Source organism: Parasteatoda tepidariorum, chromosome 4 (assembly GCF_043381705.1).
Source record: "Parasteatoda tepidariorum isolate YZ-2023 chromosome 4, CAS_Ptep_4.0, whole genome shotgun sequence".
NCBI classification, from domain to species: domain Eukaryota; kingdom Metazoa; phylum Arthropoda; class Arachnida; order Araneae; family Theridiidae; genus Parasteatoda; species Parasteatoda tepidariorum.
The window spans coordinates 101,393,612-101,417,449 of NC_092207.1; the positions used below are offsets into that span (position 1 = coordinate 101,393,612).

Consider the following 23,838-nt stretch of genomic DNA (forward strand, 5'->3'; position numbering starts at 1 on the left):
AACAAGTTGAAGATTAAAATCAGTATGTTTTTCAATATAAATTTTAAAGCTGTTATAATATTGAATATTGGACATTTTACCCATTGAGATGAACCTCTTCTTTGACTCTTTTAACTGGTAATAAATCTATATTTACAATTTACTCAATTTATCATTTAAATCTAATTTCTATAAAAACTAGTATAACTACCGTCAATTGTCATAAGTACACTTCTCTTTGAATTCAATATAGTTAAAAGTAAAATCGTTAAAAATTGCCTGCTCATTGACAATTTTTACATTTTAACAAATGGTAACTAATAACTTCTTAAGGTTCACAGCAATTTTGCAGACAGAAAACTGACTGAATTACAGTTAGTAAAATAATTGAATAATTCATCATTATTTGGGAATTAGTAATTTAAATAGATTATGTGCATAAATCATGTAATAGATCATACATCTTTTGAACGACTCGATGTAAATGTTATAAAAGTGGTAAACATACGAGGGAAAGTTCTTCAGGAAACAATAATTATAAATAGGCAATTAATTGCAGTCCCTTAATAAAATCAACCAAAATTTCCAATCTACACATCGATATCAAGAATTAAAAGGATGTTATTTTAATAAGTAGACAACGCAATTTAATAACTAATTGGAATAAATCTGATCTTATTTTTATTCCAATCAATTCAAGACATAGTTAACCTAATTTTTAAAGGTGGTTTGTTAGGCCGCTTGAGTGATTTCAATTAAAGTAATGAAACTACCGACGGGACTTCTTTCGGTATGTAAGCAATGCAAAAGAATTTCAAATTAAAATAAGGTTTCCCAGAAAACGCAGCACACTTTTTTAATCAATGGTATTCCCATAAAAGCTTGAATTTCGGAAAATAATTGTAGCGTGAATTTTAAAATTGCACCTAACAAAACTGCTTATGGAAAAAAAAAAAAAAATACACAATGCATTCAATGCCACTTAAATTAAACTTTTTTCTAAAGTGACAAGAATTTTGATTTCATAGAGACATTTTTTATGAATGGCATGTGGATTTAACTAAATTTGATACTGTCTGTCCGAATAACAACACATGAAGGAAGCGTCTGATGAGATCACTCAGGCATGACTGTCTAAATAATAATTGGAATTTACCGACATTGGAATTTACCGAAGAATGATACCGACATTGCTCTCGGTTGTGCGAAATTGAATATAGTAAAACCAGTTTCAAACAGATTTCAGTGAATATGAAAGAAGAAATGCTCGACAGTTTTGAAAAATGAAATGAGTATAGCATAGCCATGGTTAAAAATTATTTTCTTTATGCATTAGAACCATAAAATCAACAGAGCAAAAATAAATGAGCTCTTATGCATAACCTATAAAATAGTTTAAAGTCAAAAAAGAGGGTAACATTTTAATGGATATAATAAATTATTTAACAGAATCCGTTTAAAAAAATTTCTCTTTTTTATGCATTATTATCAGAAAATTATTATTAACATTGCTATAAAAATATCTTTTATGCAAACACTTAAAAAGCTTAATTAATTACAAAAAGTGCAAGAATTTAATTTTTATAATAAAAACACGATTTCCGTGCTTTGTAAGATAAAATCGCAGATACAAAAGAAGTTGATCTTTTCTACATCTTTCCTAATACATTCTCATAAAAAAATAAACATTTCTGTCTAGAAATTCCACACTAGATAAATTATTTTTTCCATTATATTTATTTATTTCTCAATTTAATAAATAAAAATATATTTTGTACAAATAGATTACTTGAGCAGTGTGGGGATAAAGCACTCGTTTTCCCATGAGGTGAGCCGGGTTCAAATCCCAGCGATGGCTAGTCAATACGAATTTCGCACTGACCACAGTTCTGTCGTAAAATATCCTCAGTGATACAGTTTGATTGGTAATGGTTAGAGTTCCCTTGCCGTCAGGTTAAGTGTGTGAGGTTTTTGTGGTTCCATTTTACGCAAATGTGGGTAAGTTCCATCAAAAAGTCTTCCACGAAGGTAAATTTCTCCAAATACATGATACAAGCGTGCCTTCTATATGGGGCTCAAAATTACAAGATTGCGGAGTTGAACATGGGTTGTCGTAAACTCAAAATTGGGGCTCATCGACGGATATAAAATAATAAAATTACTTGTAAATTATAACCTTGTTTTAATTGCTAATTATTACTGCGCTTTGTGTCGATAACAGTAAGAACGGCTCGGGTCTAAGTAAGAAACTTCTTTCATCGAGGAAAGATAAGAATAAGACACTATAATAACAAAATTAAACTTCAAAAATACGAATGAGAATAAACTACTGAATGTAAGATGTCAACAAGGGAAGTGAAAAAAAAAGGGGGGTGAGAGAGAAAGAAGGGGAAAAAAAATGTCTCATTAAGAGCCTCAGGAAATAGTGTTACGGTTCTGCGATTTAAGTAAGTCTGAAGCTTTTTGTGTTATGACTGTCACGCACTTACATTACTACTAAGACAGTGAAAATGAAATCAAAATAAAACAATGAACCTAAGAGAAAGCAAAGGAAAACTTGATCCCTGTCTGTCAATCAAAGATCTTCTGTCACCCGCTAACCTGATAAAAAAAAAAAATTTAAAAAAATCTCGCTCACAGGTAGATCTGATGAAAATTGCCACACTTAACCCAGATAGATTTTGGCGAATTAGATGGCCAAATAAAGACACAAGAGAGTAGAAAATGAATGGGATCTGATGTGGAAATGGTAATTAATAGCAGCAATTTAACGTAGGAGGATATAAAAGGACTTTTTGGAGGAAAGTAATGAATTTGACTTAAATTGTTATGACTTTATACATACACCGCCGTGAGACAGGTTCATAATTGAATAATTGTTAACGAGGGGACAAACAGGACTCAATAAACGCAAATAATGGTATTATAATGAATCCATTTTGTTTATCTGATTTTTCGTGCAATCTGTTATAGTTTTTATAAATAAAATGAGTTTTGAACAGAAGATAACTTTAAATGAAAGTCATTGAGCAAATCAAAAATTCATTTCTGATCCTTTGAACGATAGCTTTCTCTCATGCAAATTTTATTTACTAAAATAATTATTATTACTATATATATTTTTTTTTTGGAAATATAATTTTTGCTATTTCTTAATTTGTAAAATTTTAAAGTGGAATTAAAATTTTTTACATCGAAAGCAACGCGACTTAAATCTTCTTGAAATTAGGCCCCATTCAATAGTGCGCATGTCGGAAATGAAGAGTTAAGCGATAAAGATATTGGAGTGTGCTGAACCTGAGAAAATTCAATGAGTTATGTAAGAAAGATGCCGAATTGAACCCTATAAAAGAAGAATGTAACCTTTCTTAAATTTAAAGCAAATATCCAGGATATGAATTAATTACTAATCGATTTTTCTGAGAATACTAATATCGCATAGGACAGTGCTTTTAAATCCTATGGTCTTGAAGATCTTTTTTTTTTTTTTAAATAATATTTTAATCCGATATGTACCCATTTTCGAAGTGGGCACTAGTTTACACAAGTTAGTACATTCATTTTAGAAGTTTAGTTAGGGAAGAAGAAAAAAATTAAAGATTAGTAGTACATACACGTTGAAATTTTAAACCGATAATTAAATTCATTTAGTCCTAATATTCTTTTATTTTCGAAAAAATAGTAAGAAAGATAGTTATTTAAATTTTTTTACATAAATACGTAATACAATGGCCTCGAAATTCGCCAAGTAAATAAAAAAAAATTGTTGCCAATGTCATGTTTTTATTTTCATCCAAAAATGTCATGAGAACGGATGTAACGCTCAAACAATTCTATGACAGTTACAAGAATGAAGGATAGGCAAAATTAATACAAAAATAGAACCGAAAAATAAATAGATTTATGTATTTAAAAACACGTAGTATAAGTGGAGTGCAAGTGGATTTTCAAAAAAAAAAAAATAATAATAATAATAAATAAATTTTAAAAAAAAAATAAAGTNATTGGTAACAATAGCTTACTGCCACATGTTCATTAAAAAAAAAAATAATAATAATAATAATAAATAAATTTAAAAAAAAAAATAAATAAAATTTTTTTATATATATATAGATATATATATATTCATCATGCTTTAAATTTTTAAATATAAGCTTTAACAACTAAGCTTTTCATTAATAAAAATTAATTTTGAGAATCATTTCTTGGCGATTGTTAGCTAGAATGAAAAATGGACGATCGAAAATTAAGTGACGATAGAGCAGACAGGACTAACAAGAAGTTGGTCTCGCACCATCCCTGTGTTTGAATCCCTCTTCGTCTAATTTATCTTTCTGTTCTACCAGTCTTTCTCATGTCGTTTTAGCGACATTGATCCGCCTATATAGTGCTCACGATTAAGTGATTATTAGAAAAGTTCAATACGTTATGCGCAACAAGTTTTTTTGTCTTTTTTTGGAGGGAAAAGAAATAAAATAGCCAAATGTATCTAAAATTGTGACGAAATTCTTGCTCGCAACAAATAGGAAACGGTTTAGTCAAACGCAAAGAAGGTTTCGTGAAAATTTAGTATTTATTTTTCACAGTGTACAGACACTTTTTTATTGATTTTAACCACTCTACAATAATCATTTTAAGACGAAAACAACAGTATCCAAACAAAACAACAACAAAATTTTTTTCTTCGTCGGAATGTAACACATTCAAACCTTGAAATGGCATGATTCTCTGTGATGGAACACTTTCCTTTGGAAAACTGTATAAATCAAAAAACGAAACAAAGGGCTGATGAGTTATTATTTCGCTCCGAAAGCGTAAAATGAAATGTGAAATAAAGCAAGATGGGGTATACTTATTTCGTGTGTACATCCGCAAATATCCAATAATACCTAGAAATGCTTTTTTTCTCTCTCTCTCTCTTTTCAAAACAACAAAGCATGTTTGGAGGCCGAATTATCCAACGAACCTTGGGTACTGGTGGCTTCATAGTGTCGGGGAGATAAAAAGTAATTTCAATGCCACATAAAACGTGAATTTTCCCCCCCTTTTTACTTATTTTAGACTAACTTCTAAAAGAAGGGAATTCTATTTTTTCATATCATTACAAATGAGCTCAAACTGTGAATTAATTCGTAAGAATTTGAAAGAAGAAAAAAAAGAAGGGAAAAAAAACGCCGCAAATATACACACATTGCAAAATATTACACATTGACACAATTTCGACGAAAGATTTTTGAAATAATAAAGTTAACAATAGTTTTTTAATTAATAGTGTTAGTTCAAATTCATGGACACTCTATCTGAGTAACTAACCAACCTAGCAAGTTAACTAAAATGAATCACATTTTAGATGATATGGATACGGGGTCGCTAACGGCGGAGTTCCAAAATCATCGCCGGCACATTATTTCCTTCCGAACAATATACATTCCAACAACACTATAACTGAAATGGTTAGATAGATCACTCACCTCATTTACATACATATGATTTCCACACACACAAGCAATATTGCTCTTTAAGAAAGAAGGCAAAACATAAATAATCCAATTTAATGTTGATTATCTAAGAGCGCATTAGCGATGGGCTGAAGGGAGAGATATAAATAAAATCAGCGTGAGACAAACTTTACGCACTTACGTTGAAAAGCTGTTGCCAAAGATAAGCTTAAAAAATAACACTGCTTTAAGCTCTTTTAGAAGCTTTAACCTTTCGGTGAACTTGCGATAACTTATTATTAAAATTTAAAATAATATGTTCTGACAATAAATGTGGGATAGTCCTTTTTTTTCTTTTTTTTTTTAAAAAAATAAAAGTGTATTTCTAAGGAGGAATTTCAGATGGTCGCTTTAAGATAACAGCTCTAGCGCGACATTTGTAATTAAATGAAATCACATGAAATTTAATAACTGTATAGTGAAGAAATTCACCTATTTTAGTTCTGCGCCCAAAGGTTTATGCTCACCTAACTTTAAACCAACATAAAAATCCAAATTTAAAATGAAACTGTATGATTTCAATGTAGGCTTTAGTCGCAGTTATAAGTAAATACCAGATAATATGGAAACTAAATAAATAAAAACTGTTACTTGTGTTGTTACAAAGGTACAATATTTGTTACCTTGGTAAGTAAACAATGAATGAACTCGATATTGATAAAGATCATAATTGTAAATAAGCTTTCAAACGCTTTTTTTTTTAAATAACTAAATAAAGATGAAATAAACATAAGACATCGTATTCTTAACTTCGTAAATAAAAACTCTTTGATGCAATACTGTTGATATTCGAAATAAGATGGAACGAAATAATAATTGGTAAAATTTCCTCGATTTAGCTAATTGTGTAATATCTAAATAAGTTATACAAAAATAATAAACTTTTTTACTAAAGTGATGTCTAAAAGTAATCTTTTACTGTTACTTAAGGAGAAGGAGCGAAGGTGTTATACTTTTTAACCATGTAAGTAAACACATAATTAACTCAATATTGATAGTAAGGATGACAAAAAGGCTTTCAAACGCTTTTTTATGATGATAACATAGTAGGGTAAACCAACCAGTGAAGGAACATTTCATATATATTGCTTAAAAATAAGAATTTGAAAGTTTTTCTTTAGATTGATTGGTAACGATAGCCTACTGCCAAAACAATAGGAAGTCATCTAGCAATGTTTTAGATTACCTGGTCAATAGACTTCTCTGGAAAAATTTTTGAAATTGTTATTATCTCTGCAACACCTTCTTTCTTTGAAAAAATTATAAGGTGAGTGTTTGTATTTANTTTGTCGACTGAAGATATAAGCAAAAAAAAAAAGCGTGCCTTTGTAACCGATTTCAACAAGTAACACAAAATTTCGTAATTTTTTCGGAACATTGATGGTTATTTTTTCAGTAGCATTTTTAATTTACACTTTATGACAAAAATCCAGATCACCAAACGATGAAAAACCAGTGAAGGAACAAGTGTTCCTTTACTGGTTTTTTTTTCGAAGTTAATGAAAATAAAAGATAAACTTTAATTTTCTTGTACCTTTAGCTATGCTCCACATCAAAAGTATGTTAAAAATATGAAAAACAACTTCTAACCAGTGAGGGAACAGGCATGTTTCCTTTACTGGGCATAGATTTCCCAGTGAATGAACAGTATGTGTTAATATGTTGACACTTTAATTTTCAATTCATGATTAAACATTTCCAAGTATTTATATGTTATAATTTCAAGAATAGGCTTGTTTTTAAATATTTGCATGGCTTATAAATTCATAAAGAGCATTAAAAAATAACCAAAATTAAGTGTTCCTTTAATGGGTGTTCATTCACTGGCAAGAGCTGTTCCTTCACTTGGTCTTCTTACTACTGGTTATTTGAACCTCCAAAACAATATTATGTAAGTTCTCTACAATTTTTATTACATAATTTTCAATTAGAAACCAATACGTTGACACTGTCATTTAACTAAAATTACGAATTTTGAAATTAATATGATTTTTCAAAAGGCAAGCGAAGCTTAAGTGTTCCCTTCACTGGTTAGTTTACCCTATTCTAAACTTAGTAAGGAAAATCTCTTAGATGCAATACTGTTGATATTCGGGATAAAATGAAATAATTGTCAAAATGTCCTCGATATAGCCCTAACTGTGCAATATTTAAACAAATTATACGAAAAGAATTCATGATTTTTGAACTTATGTTAAAAATGATCCTTTCTTTAAATGTCAACGTATCTCATAAAAAAGAATGCAATAGTTTTTTTTCTTCTTTTTTTTTTAATAACCAGATTTAGTAGTTTCATGTGATTTTAGTTGCACAATGTGATATAAAAAAAATCTGAAAAAAATAACATCCGTATTTAAGTAAGCGGTCCCCGCCAAAGACAAATAATTTTATTCAATCAATGGTCGCGACTAAAATAAATACTAAGAGATAATATGTAACCTTCATAAAATATGAGAAAAGGGAATGTTAAACTGGAAAAAAAGATACAAAAGGTAAAGGAAACAGGAAAGCGATTCCACAAAAACTAAAATAACCTTATTTTTCGAACAAAATCTAACGAGTGTACAAAAGAGTATTAATGATAATAAATGACAATACAAATAATATTTACACCTATAAAAATTCTCAGCTTGGAATGTTTGTAAAATAATACATAATTATATAAATTACAGGTTCTATTACAGTATGTTATGTGTTTTGTTCTGCATATGTTTTGGATATTTTAAGGAAATAGAATTAGGTCAAGATATTTTTATAAAATATGGGTAGAGAAATAACTTAATTAGATATATTGAGAGAGCACCATTTTTTTTTTACTTAATTTTTCACATCTTTCATCGTTTTGTTGTAAGAAAAACTTCGGCATTTTTTTTTTAAAGTCAAGTAACATTTTGTGAATGTTTTACTTTTTTTTAAAGTTTAAATATTGTTAATGTTAAAAGATGTACTATTTCCCAATCTCCCTAGAACCGTGCTGGCAAAGTTTGGCGCAATGTATACATTAAAGCGGGATTTTGAGTGCGTTTCGAATAGCTACCCTTTAAAAAGGACGCATTATCAATTTAAACATTATGTTAAATATTTAAATTCAAAGTCCAAGATAATATTCTTTTAAAAGAGTAAGTCAAGAATTACGAAATCAAAAGACCAATTGCAATTCAAATCATCGTACAACACAATTTGGGAGGGCACAGTGATGAAACAATTTGTTGATGAATCACCTTCTACACTATCGCCCATAAAAGGTTCGAAAAAGTTTCCTACCTGTCCCTGACATCGATTGCAAAATCACTTCTCAATGAGAGATCAGCGAATTGGATAACAGAATTCCTCTCACGATTTAATCGAAGCAAATGTCTCAGAAAATACGCTATTTATGTTTATTATTATTTTTTTTTATTTTTTTACGAGAATTAGGGGATGCTAAGTTGCAGGGCCTGATTACAGCATTGACAGAAGGGGCACTTGAGGGGCCCCTTAAATATTAATATTGAAAAAATTTCAATTTAAAGCTTCTACACTTGCAATTTTATACTTTATTCAAGATTAATTTGTGTCTTAATTTTCATAATTAGAGATCAGTGCTTCATTTAATCTAAAATTTAAGGCTGCATTTATCTGCTGTGGAAAACGCAGGATGTATATACACATCACATGTATAAACGCAATAGAAGGAATTTAACACCTGATGAATGCAGCATCAAGATGCATGATGCGTATAGAATAGTACAAACCTTAATATGACCATAGTTGTAATTTGGAGAAATTTTTATTCATTAAAATGAAAGTAATGTTAATTTTATTGTTAGGGAAAAGGTTGGGGCCCGTTAATTAGTATAGTACTTGCCACGGCCTCAGCTTATTTTAATTATGACTGCAAACTGGACAATTGGCTAGATCAAACGATACAATTGAAGTCTCAATTTAGAAGCACCAAAATGAGAAATCACTTTTTTTTTTTTTTAACACGCTGAGATTTGTATTTTTTAAAATCTGTACAACTTGTAATTTTCAGAGGGAGAGATATTTTTTGGACCGTAAAACGGATGAAACGAAATAACGAAGACAACTTAAGTCCCATTCACGCTAATAATGTAAATTACGTTTAGCAAATAAAAGCAAGCAGTAGTCAAGTACGCTGGCTAAAAAAATTGAAAGATACAACAGATAAGGATTGACATCAAGTTACAGAAAATAAAGCTTGCGAATTTTTAAATGCTCGAAAATATACCCTTTACTAAATAGGTAATTTACTTCAATGAAAAAGTAATTCTCATTTTAAAATGCAAACAAACTGTCCAGAATTACGTCCTGCGTCTTTTTAAAAAATAAACTACATCAATATTAATACATTATTAATTAATAAAGCTAGTTAAGTAATGAAAAAAAAAAAAGATCATCAAATTTTGTTATTATTATAGATGGAAGTTCAAAGTTCGTTCCAGCTTATAAAAGCTGCAATAGTATAGAAAATAATTATATTTATTTTTCCATGAACCTAATATTTCTTGCTAACTTTATCCGTAATATGTTTCACTTAACATGTCTGTAATTGAATTTGATTTCAATAAAGAACGAGTTACACGTAATGAGTCAATCGCGGGTAAAAATATTCATCGCTGACTCTAAGATGCGTCTAAAGAGCAATACAAAATTGGAATTTAAAAGAAATGGATTAATAAAAGGAGTAACAGCTTACATAGTAATTTAATATGAAAAAGTATACATCATGAACAATTGAAGAAAAAAAAATTGTTTCGGTTACAGGAACGTGAACAGGAATTCAAAATGATAGTATTTTTTTTAAAATACTATGAAAAAAAATGTATTAAAATTGGGACTACACCCTAAGAGTGACCATGAAAATCTTATCTTCTAATTATCAATGCATTGCTATGGTAACCAGAGAAGCCTTTTGAAGAGAATCGTGTCACTGATAAATCACCTCAACAATAAATAATGCGCTAATCCGTTATGACAGCAAAAAGACTGACTTCACTTTTTAAAGTAAATAGGGTCAAAACGTTTCTTAAATGATTTTTTTTCTTCCTTTTTTTAAAAAAAACTTTCAAATAATTTAAATGAATGAATATTTAATATTTTATAAAATTCTTTTAAACCAACTGAAGAATTACATTTTACAAATAAGATTTATTTTAATCCTATTAAATTGTAATAACACATTTAAAGGAATATAATTTTCCAATGTTGTTAGCTTCTTTATATTAAATTCTTCGATTCATTAGTTTTCATGGAGATATTTAATAACCGTATGAATTTTCTAAAAGAAAATAAATTATAAAAGGTGAAAAAAAATGTTTATTTCCAAAGAGCTTTATAAATAATAAAAGGTTTTATTAGTTTTCAAAAGGACAGTTAAGATACTAAAGCAAAATGTCTCCTCATTTTAAATTAATTACAAAAATCATAATCCTATATTAGGTATTTTCATAAATCCTATACTTCCCTACAAAAATATGGTTCATTCTAATCTTTATTATTATTTGACTGTCAAATCTAATTTACTTCACTATTTAAATTCATTTGAAACAAATATGTTTACCATAAATATTATTCTCCAGATTTATTTTCACAAGTTTTAAAGTGAAAATAAACTTTATTGTTTAAAAAATAAATAAATAAAACTGGGATCTTACTTTATTGGAACGAATCTTTTTCCTGGAATCACTAGAATCATAATTTTTATGAACTCTTTTCACAACATGAACATCATTATCCACAGTATCCGTTGATCTAATGGTATGATGATTGACACTTGAAAGATTATGATGCGTCAGATGTTTTGTTTGGGTGCCGTTTTCACGCCCCCCAAGAGAAGAGGTCATCGATGCAGCGGATGACGACCGTATGGCTTCATGTTGAGTGCCAGACGTCCGGACAGGTACTTTCTGATCGCCCCTTGTCAGGGTGGTAGTCTTCCGGATCACTCGGGAAGTATGTACGGTCCTGAGACCTGATCTATTGTGGGCAGTCCGGAAAACTTCTTTCGATTCTTGAGAGGCAGATGCCATTTGTGAACGGGACTGGTGATAGACAGATAGGTGATGATGATGATCTGTCCCGTTAGCATCAGCCGGATCAGGCAAATTATCCGGATCTTCTGGCTCACGAGCACCTTTCACGAATAATCGAGCACCTCTCACAAAGGAATACATTTTATTTTTATTTTATTCCACGCACTTGTGAGTACGTTTGAGTTAAAACTGTCAAAACATCAGTTGTTGTGAAATAATAACAAATAAATAGTGTTGTTTGCCACGTATGGTTGTTGCCGGCTGGTTCTGAATTCGGACAAACTTTGCTGACATCACATCAGGACCTTAAATACATTGCGTGATGTTGTGGAGGTGCGATCTCCCCCAAAACTGGTTTGGCCACCGGCTAGCCTCATACCGTCGAGTCTCGGCAGCCGGGTCACGTGGTTTACCTACACACTGAAAGGGAACGTTTTTCATCTCCTACCTTCTTTTACATTATTGGGAAGATAATACACTACAACTAGCGCTATCTAGTGAGGATTTGTAAGCACATATTTAAAAAAAAAAATACATGTTTATTTATATTATCTTTAAAAAAAATCGAATGATCACCGTTAAAAATGAAAAGGAATAAATTTGTGCAGTGAAATTGTTTCAGGTTATTTTTTAAAACTAACTGGCAATTAAGAGCCTTGTTTGTACGGATTAATAAATAATTACTTATAATATTACACATAAAAAATTATTACTTAATATTATACTAAGTACTTTTCCCTCGCAAAATGACATTTTTGTAAAGAGAACTGGTCAAAATATAGCGAATAAAAAAATTTCGCACGGTGAAAATTCGAATTTTAACGGAATACGCATCCAAAAATATTTCTTGTACCGCCACATAAATTTTAATTATTATAATTTCATTATTTAAAATTTTCTAAAAATCAAATATACAATTTAATGGATCTTTCGAGATAGCATAATACATTGTGGTAGCTTAAATTAAAAAGCGATGTTTAGATAATTAGGAATGAAATATATTTTGAAATTACAGTTAAGTCTCCCCCTGACATACCATATAAAATAACAATCTTGAAAAATTGCTGAAACAGTGCTCCCTATGAATAACAATGAAAAAGAAACATTACAATAGAGGTTAGTTTACATTCAAAGACAAAATATTTTTTCGACAAATAACTTTAACTAATACAAATTCTAGAAGTACAAAACGTTGCAGCAAATTTTCTTTTGTTTATACATGGGTATGTTAACTTTGAAATTTCAACACAATAAAAATCTACGACTTTTCAGCATTTTGTTTTGCGAATCATGAACTCATTATACGGTAAATATTGCAATCTAACGGAAGTAATAATTCAAAAAGAGAATAAAACCAGTCACAACGGCGGAACATCATGCAAATCTAATTCTAACCACAGCATGAAGTTTATTGCGTACGTAGAGGTACTATCTTTTTTTCTTTTTCTTTTTTTCGTATTCATTTTCTTTTCAACTACAGCCATTTAAGGATTGGCTTAAAAATGAAAAACTTCTTTTTAATCTCCATAAATTTTAAAATAATATAAATTATTTTAAACAATAAATATAGAGTAATAAAAGAGTACATATTAGAGAAAATACCGGATTTGGTTATTATGCTTTTACTTAGCTTGTTAACATTTGCTTTCAGAAATATCACCAGTTTTCGAGATAACAAAATCAAAACTAAATATGTTGTAAAAATAGAAAAATATATTCCGAGAAATATTACTCTAAAAAGTAGATATGTGAAACATCAGAATAACCACTCATAACTATGTATGTAATGATAGTAGACTGTAAGTCTAAATGCAACAATGATAATTTTATTTTTAAAAGTAAGAGAAAAATAATTATGCATTCAATAGAAAAGAATTGGTTTACAATAAACTTACATTGTGACTTTTGTGAAAAAAATTCAATTTCTATTTCGAAAAAATACTTGAGATAACAGGGTTTTGAGAAAGAAACTCTTCGACATAGGAATTCAAATTAACATTTGGTTGATATATAATGTCAAGGGGAAAAGAATATTTTTTTGTCTAAACAAGGTTTTGGATAGAGTACTTATTATGAGATTATGTTCCTCACATGGACTTAGAGCTATAATTTTCCATAGAATAGAATTAGAAAACAGTTACTAAAGACAATTTTTTCAAAAATATTTTTGTAATTAAAAATAAAATAAAATAAATTTATGTTGTAGATTTTAAAAAGTGCGGCTTATGGAAGAGAGAAAAATGTGGATCACAATAATGTTAGAAAAGTGGTAATCCCACATCAGCAAATAAACGATTCGCACCACACTCAACAGATAAATGTAATAAGATCAATTTATTTTTTGAGATAAATATTCCCTTTTAAACCATTTTTCGACTAAAGGTCCACCATTTAAATAAATATTTTTGTTATGAACACAGTGACGCATATTTTCCACTTATTTTTCCGTTGTTGTCCAAGGGTTATCTATAAAATATGAGTCATTCAATTTTAACGCTTCAATTGAATCATTACTTTCTGTTGACAATTTTTTAGACTTAGTTTCTTAAGTTTAAAACTAAGGTTTTAGTTAAACTAGTTTCTTAACTTAAAACGATTATTGGCGCATTCGACTTTTTGAAAATGTATAATTATTCCATTTGAGATGAATCCTACGTTATTTATAATGCAAGTTTTGTAAATAAAATACAAATTAATACAAATATAAAAGAAATTTCTTTTAAAAAAATTAATAAAATTAAAAAAATAAATAAAATTAAAAAATTAATAAATAAAAAAATAAAATAATTAAAAGCAAAAACTGGTATTCGACTAAATGGTTTGTCTATTGATTTGGGCAATGCTTCCTATAACCACCATTTCATTTCTTAAATAAAAAAAAATTCATGCACGAATTTATTTTTGTGTCTGAATGAAAGTCATTGAAGCATATTTCAATGAAAAGAATACCACATTTTATAAATTTTCTATGCTTGGCCTAAAATGGATTCATTAAGTTACAGAAAATTGTAAGTATGAATGGAGGTTTGTGACAGTCTTCAATTCACCACCATGACATTGCGGCCAAGTTGCTGAATAAAAGGAAGTCTTGAAACTGACAAAACAATTTTTAAATCAATAAAAAATAAATAAGACATTAGTAAATATTCAGCCGGTATTATAATTTTATCAATAGAGTCAGGCAGAATAAACTTTCTGAAAGATTACATAAAAAAATAATAATAATAAAAATTTTGAATTTAAACAAAGCTTTTCTACTATTAAAAAGTTTTCTAGAAGTGAATCCAAGCATGTAAACATAGTCCTAAATGATAATGGTACGATGAATAGATGCTCAAGCAGCGTTAAGAAGTCAGGAATTATTTTATCTCGTGTTTTTACCATAATTCGTGCTATGAATACAAAGTCGGGCGTGTAATATGTTGTCGGGCCTGTCAATCCCCTTCTTTTTTTTTTAGAATTTGTTTATTTCATGCCCACCTAGAGAAAGAACGCCTTCTCAGAAACGCCATCTTTTACCGTACATGGATCGTTACATTTTGGCAGAAACTTTTCATTTCAGTTTTGCATTCCTATTTTAACATAATGCTCTTTGTAGTAATATTAGATAAGAAGAGATTTTTTTTTAAATTTTTTATAGGTTCGAAAATATGTGATATATCTGAAAATGACTGGGAACATTTAGCCTGGTTTATAAAGAATATCTAGTACTAAACCACACAAAAGAAATATATATTTATATATATTCTGAATAAATAAGATATGCAGCTTAATAAACGATTGGACAAAACTTTACATCGAAATATATTTTAAGCACAGTTGTAAAATGATTGTGGATTGATTAATGAATGATATTTCGATTGTCTTTGATTTATGTAAAAAAATTCCCTTTCAGGGAGTGTTTATCCCGAAGATTACCTTCATTGCTAAGGGTGTTGGAATAAATTAAATTATAACATAAATATCTTTTTAAAGAGTTTTTGTTTCCAAGGGAAAAATTTTTTTTAACACGGACTTAGCGTTTTTTCATTATAAATACATAACGTACATGTAAACTGAATTAATTTTTCATTCAAATCAATACCAATTTTATATTCGATATAGACACTAAATTTATTTCAACATTGAAACGTTTTAATGATAAGTTCATGTTTTTAATGAGTTTATGCTCATAATTTAGTGAGTGGAATTTAATGTAGAAAAAAAAATCTGTTCGTTTAAACACTTGTGAAATTGATCTTCATAATTTGGCAAAAATTTTGTACAAAAATAATTCAATGAAATAATTAACCAACTTTCTAAGTGCGTCATCACATTTTTGGTAAACACGTAGATGTAACTTAAGTCATTTATTTATTTATTGCTTGATTATTTTAAAAATTGATTGTCACAGGGACTTGATTTTGCGATATCAAATAATTATAGTATCATTCCAGAGAAACAAAGCAGCCATGCACTTAGTTTATTTTCTTTTTGACAGAGAAAACTCTTTAAAAAATCTATACAAAATTTTTTGAATTATGTTTTAATAAACATTGGTGTATTCATTTTTAAGACATACAAACTTACATAAATATGTAACCTATTTTATAAAAAAAAGGAAACAAAGAAACAAGAAATTGAAGGAAAAAAAATATTAAAAGGGAGAGAGGTGTACGAAAATATGTAACATGCATGTTACGAAAAAGATAATAATGAGAGCAGCGAATAAAATATCTTTCAAGGGCAATGCGTGGGACCCGTTCCGGTTTTGGTTAACATGAGTTAGGTAAGAACCTGTGGTCGGCATTCAACCCGCCCACTATTAAGCATTGGTAACATGGTATGTTTTCCCAAAACTTTAAAAAAATGTCAAGGCGGCTGTTGTCATAAAAGTAAAAAAAAAAAAAAAAAAATCTGAAAAAATCAAACGTATCGTATAGAGAAGAGATTTATTTATGTCATTTTTGTTAGTTTATAATTTAGATGGGAGGGATAGGTAAGGGGAAAAAGTAAGATATCTAATGTTTTTATAAGAAAAATAACATTAATTTTATTGTCTTTCGCGCCATTAATGGGAGATAAAATGCTATTGGATACATAATATACCACCGTTCTGAGGTCTTGTGTGCGTTTATATGATATATTCTCCTAAATATAGGCCTTCGTCGAAATGAATGGTGAGAAATCATGATTGTTTTGCAGCAAAGCAGTCAAGATAAAATCCTGCCAGAGAATTTCTTTTTAATTTATAGCGATCCACAAAACACGCTTCGCACAAAACGGTATAAGCTAACGCTGCCAAAATCAATCAATACATTCTGATAACTACGTTGATTTAACAATATATTCTTTATATACATTTAAAAAAAAGTAGCAATAGTATTTAATTTATTTTCTTTCGTTTAAATATATTATTATAAATCATAAGTAAATAAATTAAATGTTTTCCATGGCCTATAAATGACAAACTCCACTCATTAGAACCCTAACACATATGACAAAAATTATCAGTATTCTAATCCCTTATTAAATTTCACACGATAGTCACAAAGGTGCTTACTAAATTTTGAAGTTTAAATCCAGTTTTAATAAAATAAGCAAGCAATAATTGAATGTTGCCGCTTTGTGATCGAAGACCATGATGTGGAAAATGCCGAACATTCTCTTCAGTAGGTTAAGCGATGCATCGAGAACGAAAAAGATCGCCTACGTTTTGTCGCACGCCTACAAAGGCGATTGCCCTTTTTCAATATGAAATAAAATTAAACCATACATTGAAGGAATAAGAAATAACAGAAAAAAAAACTGACGAAAATTCCGGTCTTTTAAGGCGTGGTGCAAGTAAACATGGTGATGTTTGACTCTACCCACGTTTTGAGTGGGGTGACGTAAAGTTTGTGGACTTTTAAGAGATATAGATTAACGACATGTTGAAGAAACATAATATGAGTAGGAAGAATCATGAGTAGTAATGTATGCATGCAAATACAACACACAGAATAAGACTAAAGATTATTTTTTAAATATGCGGGGGAAATATTCCTCTCGATATAATATTATAAGTTAGGGGTAGAATTAGAAAACATGTGTCTAGTAAAGATCATAGTTAGACTAGACAAATAATATTGCCTAGTTGGAAGGCATGGATTTTATATCATTCCGTTAATCAGAATCTGAAAAACAATTGGGAAAATTTTTAATGACAAAAAAAAAGTTTAACAGTCATATAAATATAGTAAAAATTATATAGAACGGAGAATAATATTTCAACAGAATATACCTCAAAACTGTTTTTATACGAAATGGTTTATGTAATTATTGTAAATTTTTATTACCCGTTCCCTGGTTATAAAATTAAAAACTTAAAGTCACTTAACTCAGGGGAAATGGATTAAAAAAATTTTCATGTAATAAACAGTTTGATTTTTTATCCATACACTACACAAATGCTTCGTTCTGTTAATTTTTTTTTTCAAAATTCATAACTAAATAATAATTTAAGTTTTTATTTTAGAACATTAAATTAATATACTAAGCCGGAAAAAAAAATCTGGAAAATTAGAACTCGTGACCTTAAAAAAGGTTATAAATGAATGTGTAAATTTTCAACTCCACATTATATTTAATTCCTTAAAATTAAAATTGTGTATAAAAAATATTACCAAATATTACATTCATTTATTGCGAAAAAAGTTTTTTTGGGTAAACAATATTTAGAATTATTATAAATATGAGGTATGGATATGGGTCAACAACGGTAGTTAAAAAAATGAATTTCCAAAAAACAATAAAGCCTACAATTATTAAAACGCTCAATATAGTTATATTTAAATTAATGAAAATAGGAAGACGTTAAAAAAAAAAGTAAAATCACTTTTTATTTTGTAAAATAGATAGTAAGCAATAATAAAATTTTCATTGTATGTAATGATAGCTTTCGAAGAGATTCTGTGGAACTAGAACCTATTATTAAAATTCAAAACCTAGAGCTAAACCCTTTTCTTGTTATTTTTATTTATTTATTATTTCATGAGAAATGACTTTTAAATTATAATGCAATATAATGGTTGAATTTGATAAATTAAATTTTAGATTAGATATATAATCACGAACGGTTAAGTTTTGATAAAATTGTGTGTGGTACTTGCGTAAATTGAGATAGTAAGGTAATTTTATAGTGCTTAGGACATAATTCTATCGTATGACACGAATATTGTGTTATAATTTATGCATCCATTAGGCTAATGTTATTGGGGAGGGGGTACACAAACATTAAAAATATGCGAATGACATTTTGGATTTTTAGCTTTTCTCTTGCATCGCATTCGATTTGGAGGATAACTTTTTTTCTGTTACTTTATCCTTGTTTATAACAGATATTTCAAATATTTGAAGATTGACATTTAATTGCAATGTACATTGGTCAATAGCATAATGTATACTATTGACCAATGTATATTAAAGTATTGTCCAACTACATGTAATTATGAATTTGTTAAGTTTAATAAAAATGGATAGCTCTTTTGTTGAGAAATCAATAAACACTTTTTGATCAAGCAGATTTCAAACCATAGAATAATTTATTAAAAAAAATATGCCAAGCTAATTTATAGGAAAAATAGAATCATCACATCTACAGCACACGTTGCATAAAAAGGCGTACTTATTAATTTAAAACATTTGATGTTTTCAAAGCCACAGAAAAAACATCAAATTGGTACATTTAAATTTCTTGAAAATAAGACTTTAGGTGTTCCTACATTTAGATAATTCATACGATAACATTTACAAATAATTAGTTATTTTCATTATTTGCATAATAAGTTCAACATTTATGGAAATAACCAGAAGTAAACATAAAGTATTTTAAAGTAAGCATTACCGAAACTGGCTAGTAAATAATATAATAAAAAGTGAATCACTTTTTGCTCTGTTAAATAGATATAAATCACTAATAATCTTATGCAATGATAGATTTCGAAGAGATTCTGTGGATCTAGAACTTATTATTAAACTTTAAAGCCTATAGTCCAACCCTTTTCTTGTAATTTTTATTTATCATTATTTTTTGTGAAATCACTTTTAAATTATAATGCAACCCCATAAGACCAGACAAAGGGCTTGCAATCTATACGCCCATTTGATAATAAAGGTCTGATAAGAATATCTTGGGGAGAAAAATATCTATAAAATTTCTATATAACTTGAGCGCTTTATGAAAGACCCAAAATAAATTTATTGGGAAATTCGTATTTATATGAACTGCTGAAAAGGGACAATGGAAGGAAAAAAAATAAATTATAATGAAAATCAAAACCGGTTTGAATCTCTTTTAATACACTTGAAAATATTAGAAGAAATACGCAGAATACAATCAGAAAAGTAATGAAATTTAAATCAAATAAAAGTATTAAAAAAAGATTAATCTTGCAATCAGTGATATTGATGCTATCAAATCTATTTGTTGCGTTTCAAGTCAAGGAAATTGCAAGTAATACGGCAGCGATGTTAGGAAGAAACTGCGTTTATCATTATTAGACAAGAGTAGTGCATTTTTAATGACCTATTGTTCTTTATTTTAAGGATATAGTTGAAATAAACTGTTATAAAATTAACTACACGTGACTGATTGGTAATATTTTTCAAGTTATTATTTACTATTTGGAATTTCAGCAAAATTTTTTCGAATTGGGGAGGGGGAAGAGAGCAAGACAGTGAAAGAGGACATTTTGAAAAAATCTTTTCAAATTTGAAAACTCTTCAATCCAATATTAGACTTCAAAAATAAATATTATAAAATTCAGATATTCTTAGACAAACGCGAATAAAATTCCGAGTTTTTAAGGATTCATTAAAAGCGAGTAATTAAATTAATGCATGTCTATTTTTTAATAATGTTGATGCTATCAACATTATAAATGCTACACTTTCCCTCTTCAAACATACTCTTCATCATTTTTCATCTTTCATTTTCATTCAAGCTCTTATTTACACATTCCATTGCTTACGCCTCGTGGCGCCATCTATTGACAATAAAGATATTTACACTCAGTTGCTATTTGAGGAGACCCAATAAGAGATAAATCTTGGTTCTGACTCAGAGCATCGATTAATTCTTAATCAAATCATCTGAGCAAAATTTTGAGAATTAAAAATTTGTTATTTTTTCCAGTTTCATTGAAACAAATAGTATTAAATTTAGAAATAAATTTCATTTTCAAGAGGAAAAAAAAGTAAAATATTTTATCAACTTGACAATATATCTTTTCAACTATTTTGTTTAACAGGATAAAGGGATATTTGTAAAGTTTCAAATGATAAAATCATTAAAATTTTCATGCTAAAATAAATTATTTCATTTTCATTACTTTACTCACTTTATAAAAACTTGTTGAAAAGTTTATACAGTAGTGGTTCGCGATAATGAAAAAATTTTAATTTACATATTTATGAAGAAAAAAAAGTTTAATTGCAATAACGTCTATGAATAAAAAATAATTTGATTCGCAATACTTTTGGTAAGATTGGGGGAATATGTTGAAGATATAAACAGCTAGTATTATTGCATTTCAACATATTATGTAAATACATTCAACATTAAACATATTTCTCCCGTTGTCAGCAAAAATAAACGAATTTATGCAAATTATTGATAATTTTCTGTTGAATATCTTTATAAGTATCAAATAATAAAGTAAAACTCTTTCAATACATTATCATAAAACGCATTTGGTTTTCTTTTGACACTATTTTTCTTTCTATTGTTATAACCGGTATTGCCGACCCAAAATTCAGTTTACGACTATCAATATACAACTCTTGTAATTTTGTACTAAAATACTGAAGACAAAGGGAACTTCTGGATCAAGCAGTGGGATAGCCTTCGTGGGGAACTTTTTTGATGGAACAGCATTTCTTTACATGGAGAGGAAATACACGAAAACCTCTACGTATAGCATGAGAGTGAGGGGATCAGTCACTGAGGATATTTTACATTATTACTGGGGTTAGTGAGAACCGGGAGCAGAATTAATTTCAATCAGCCACCGCTAGTATTCGAACATGCGTCACCTTATTGAGAGGTGAACTTTTGTCACTATTAATGTAAGTAACAATAATTTTATGTAATAATAATAACTGTAAAATATTTTCTTGAAAATTACACACTGCAATCCGGCAAATTTAATTATTTTACAAAAATCTGCGGTTGAAGCCCGATCAAATAATACGCTCAGTTAATCTCAATAACACTGCAGGCTTATAATGTTCAAACGTATCTAAGAAGACTGAAACTTAAGGAAGGGAGAAAAAAAACATGAACGTCTCCAGCATCTGATTTAAGAGGGGAGACAAAATTAAGATACAGTTTCAAAAACTCTCAAAATTTTTAAATTTAATACAAAAATTGAAAAAAAATTCATCTAAAAAGTTATTAATTTTTAAAATTTTTAGCTTGTCTTTAACGTAACAAAATTTATATCAATGGTGATTTATAAAAATTGATTTTTGACGATTGGGGGGGGGCGGGATTATATAGTTAAAAGCAATGCACGTACACTATCAGGAAAAATAATACATCTTTTTATTATTATTTACTTCTTAATTTGTAACAGGGGAAACAAACCCAATTTTCAATATTTTGAAACCCACACTTTTTACCTACGTATTTCAATGCACCCAAAGACCTCATATTAGAGATTATGAAACACCCACATGTTGACAACGATAACACACTTTCAAGGGAGATAATAAGTGGGTCACTTTATATGAAAGGTTCTTCTTTTTTGCGCGAGCCTTTATTTTCTAATTACCCGAAATGAAGAGAATTTGTAAAAAATCCTATTAAGGGTGTTATCAAGGCGTTGACACATTGAGTCGAGCATTTTTATTATCATAATCTGTTCACATAAAGGCTTTAGTATATTACTAAAAGGGTGTTTTCTCACAAAGAATAAAAAAAGTATCATTTGGATTGAACAGAACCATGAAAGATGATCATTTTTTAAACTTTGTTTGAATTATAGTCATTTTTAAAAACTAATTACAAATTAACATTCTGATAAATTAAAATACACTACCACTCACTGATTTCAATCCACCCAATCCTTTTTCAGTTTTTCCAAGAAATATACAAAGCAATTTACTCGCGCATCCATAATCTGTTGCATAGTTTAAGATTTTGGTCTTGGAATCTCCTTTCAATCAAAGTAATCCTTATTAAAAGTGACCACCGTCCTTTCGTATTTAACATATTCTATTCTTGAGTGGGTCCAAAATGTCGCCGCATCTCCCATGATTTCGATAAAAATGTTGAAAAAATTTAAAAAAATAAAAAAAGGTGGGCTAAAACAAAATTAGCAAGCGGTACAGTAAGTATATGCATCATGCATATTTATCTTCGATCAAAAATGAGGGGAGAAATATTTTCAAAGGAAAAATCTCATTGAAATTGAATTTGCCAATATACAGCCATCTTTTTAGCTATATTCTTCCACTTTTCCGTACCAAATCTAATAGAAATTTCATTAAAAAGAATTTATAAATAGCGCCTACTTTTGAAGCTTCCTTTGCTATTCATTACGAATAAAAATGATAAAATGTGTCATTATAATGTAATTTAAATAGCAATACTTAGTAGACGATGTCTACTTAGCACATGGAAGCCTTATGATGAAACTATAACAAGTAGAAAATAGAGACCCATACGAGCTTGTATTACGATATAATAAATGAATCTGGAAATTTCCCAATCCCTGTTCAGTTAATCCTTAATTATATATTACAATCTTCAGACATGATTAACCAAATCATAACTTTTATTAGTGTTTTCTTAGATGGAATACTTGATTTGCGGCCCCTCGAAGTGCAAAAAAATAAATAAATAAAAATAAATAAAAATTTACATATATATATAAGAGTAAGTTACATAAACTTCTTTCTTTTGCGAGGTGAGGTTTTGAATGTCGAGGTAAGTTTAAGGATTATATAGAAAGAAAAAAAAACAATTTGACATTTTGCTAAGAAAAAATTTCAGTAACCAAAGCATGCTTCAAACGAATGTATTATAGTTCAATGATTTTTAAAAAAATTACGATGTAAATAATTAATAAACAATAAAAAATATTTAAAAAATTTTATAACCTGCTACCATTTAATTTTCTTAAAGAAGACGAAGAACGCAAAACTTTTCATATTTTTTCAATAGAAAATATTATATCGATAATTTATATAATTTACTTAAGTTTAAATTAAGACAGTTTGTTATTGTTCTTAATACACAAACGGAGTTATTAAGTGATGGATTATCAATTAGTATAAAGACTGAATTTCTTGCGGCCACCGTC

The 23,838-nt window shown here is 28.7% G+C and overlaps 1 protein-coding gene across 10 annotated transcripts in view; it reads right to left on the minus strand.

Annotated features, from left to right (window-relative positions):
- Positions 1 to 23,838, minus strand: part of LOC107438834 (dystonin-like protein short stop) — a 223,597-nt gene that overhangs the window by 90,422 nt on the left and 109,337 nt on the right. For 4 of the 10 annotated variants that reach the window (XM_016051220.3, XM_016051219.4, XM_016051217.4 and 1 more), the window contains exon 1: positions 11,135 to 11,944. The exons of the other annotated variants lie outside the window; for them this stretch is intronic. In XM_016051220.3, the coding sequence (XP_015906706.1) occupies positions 11,135 to 11,653 (519 nt within the window). In that variant the 5' untranslated portion in view covers positions 11,654 to 11,944. Of the gene's footprint in view, positions 1 to 11,134; positions 11,945 to 23,838 lie in introns of those variants that run through there. 10 annotated transcript variants of the gene reach the window in all.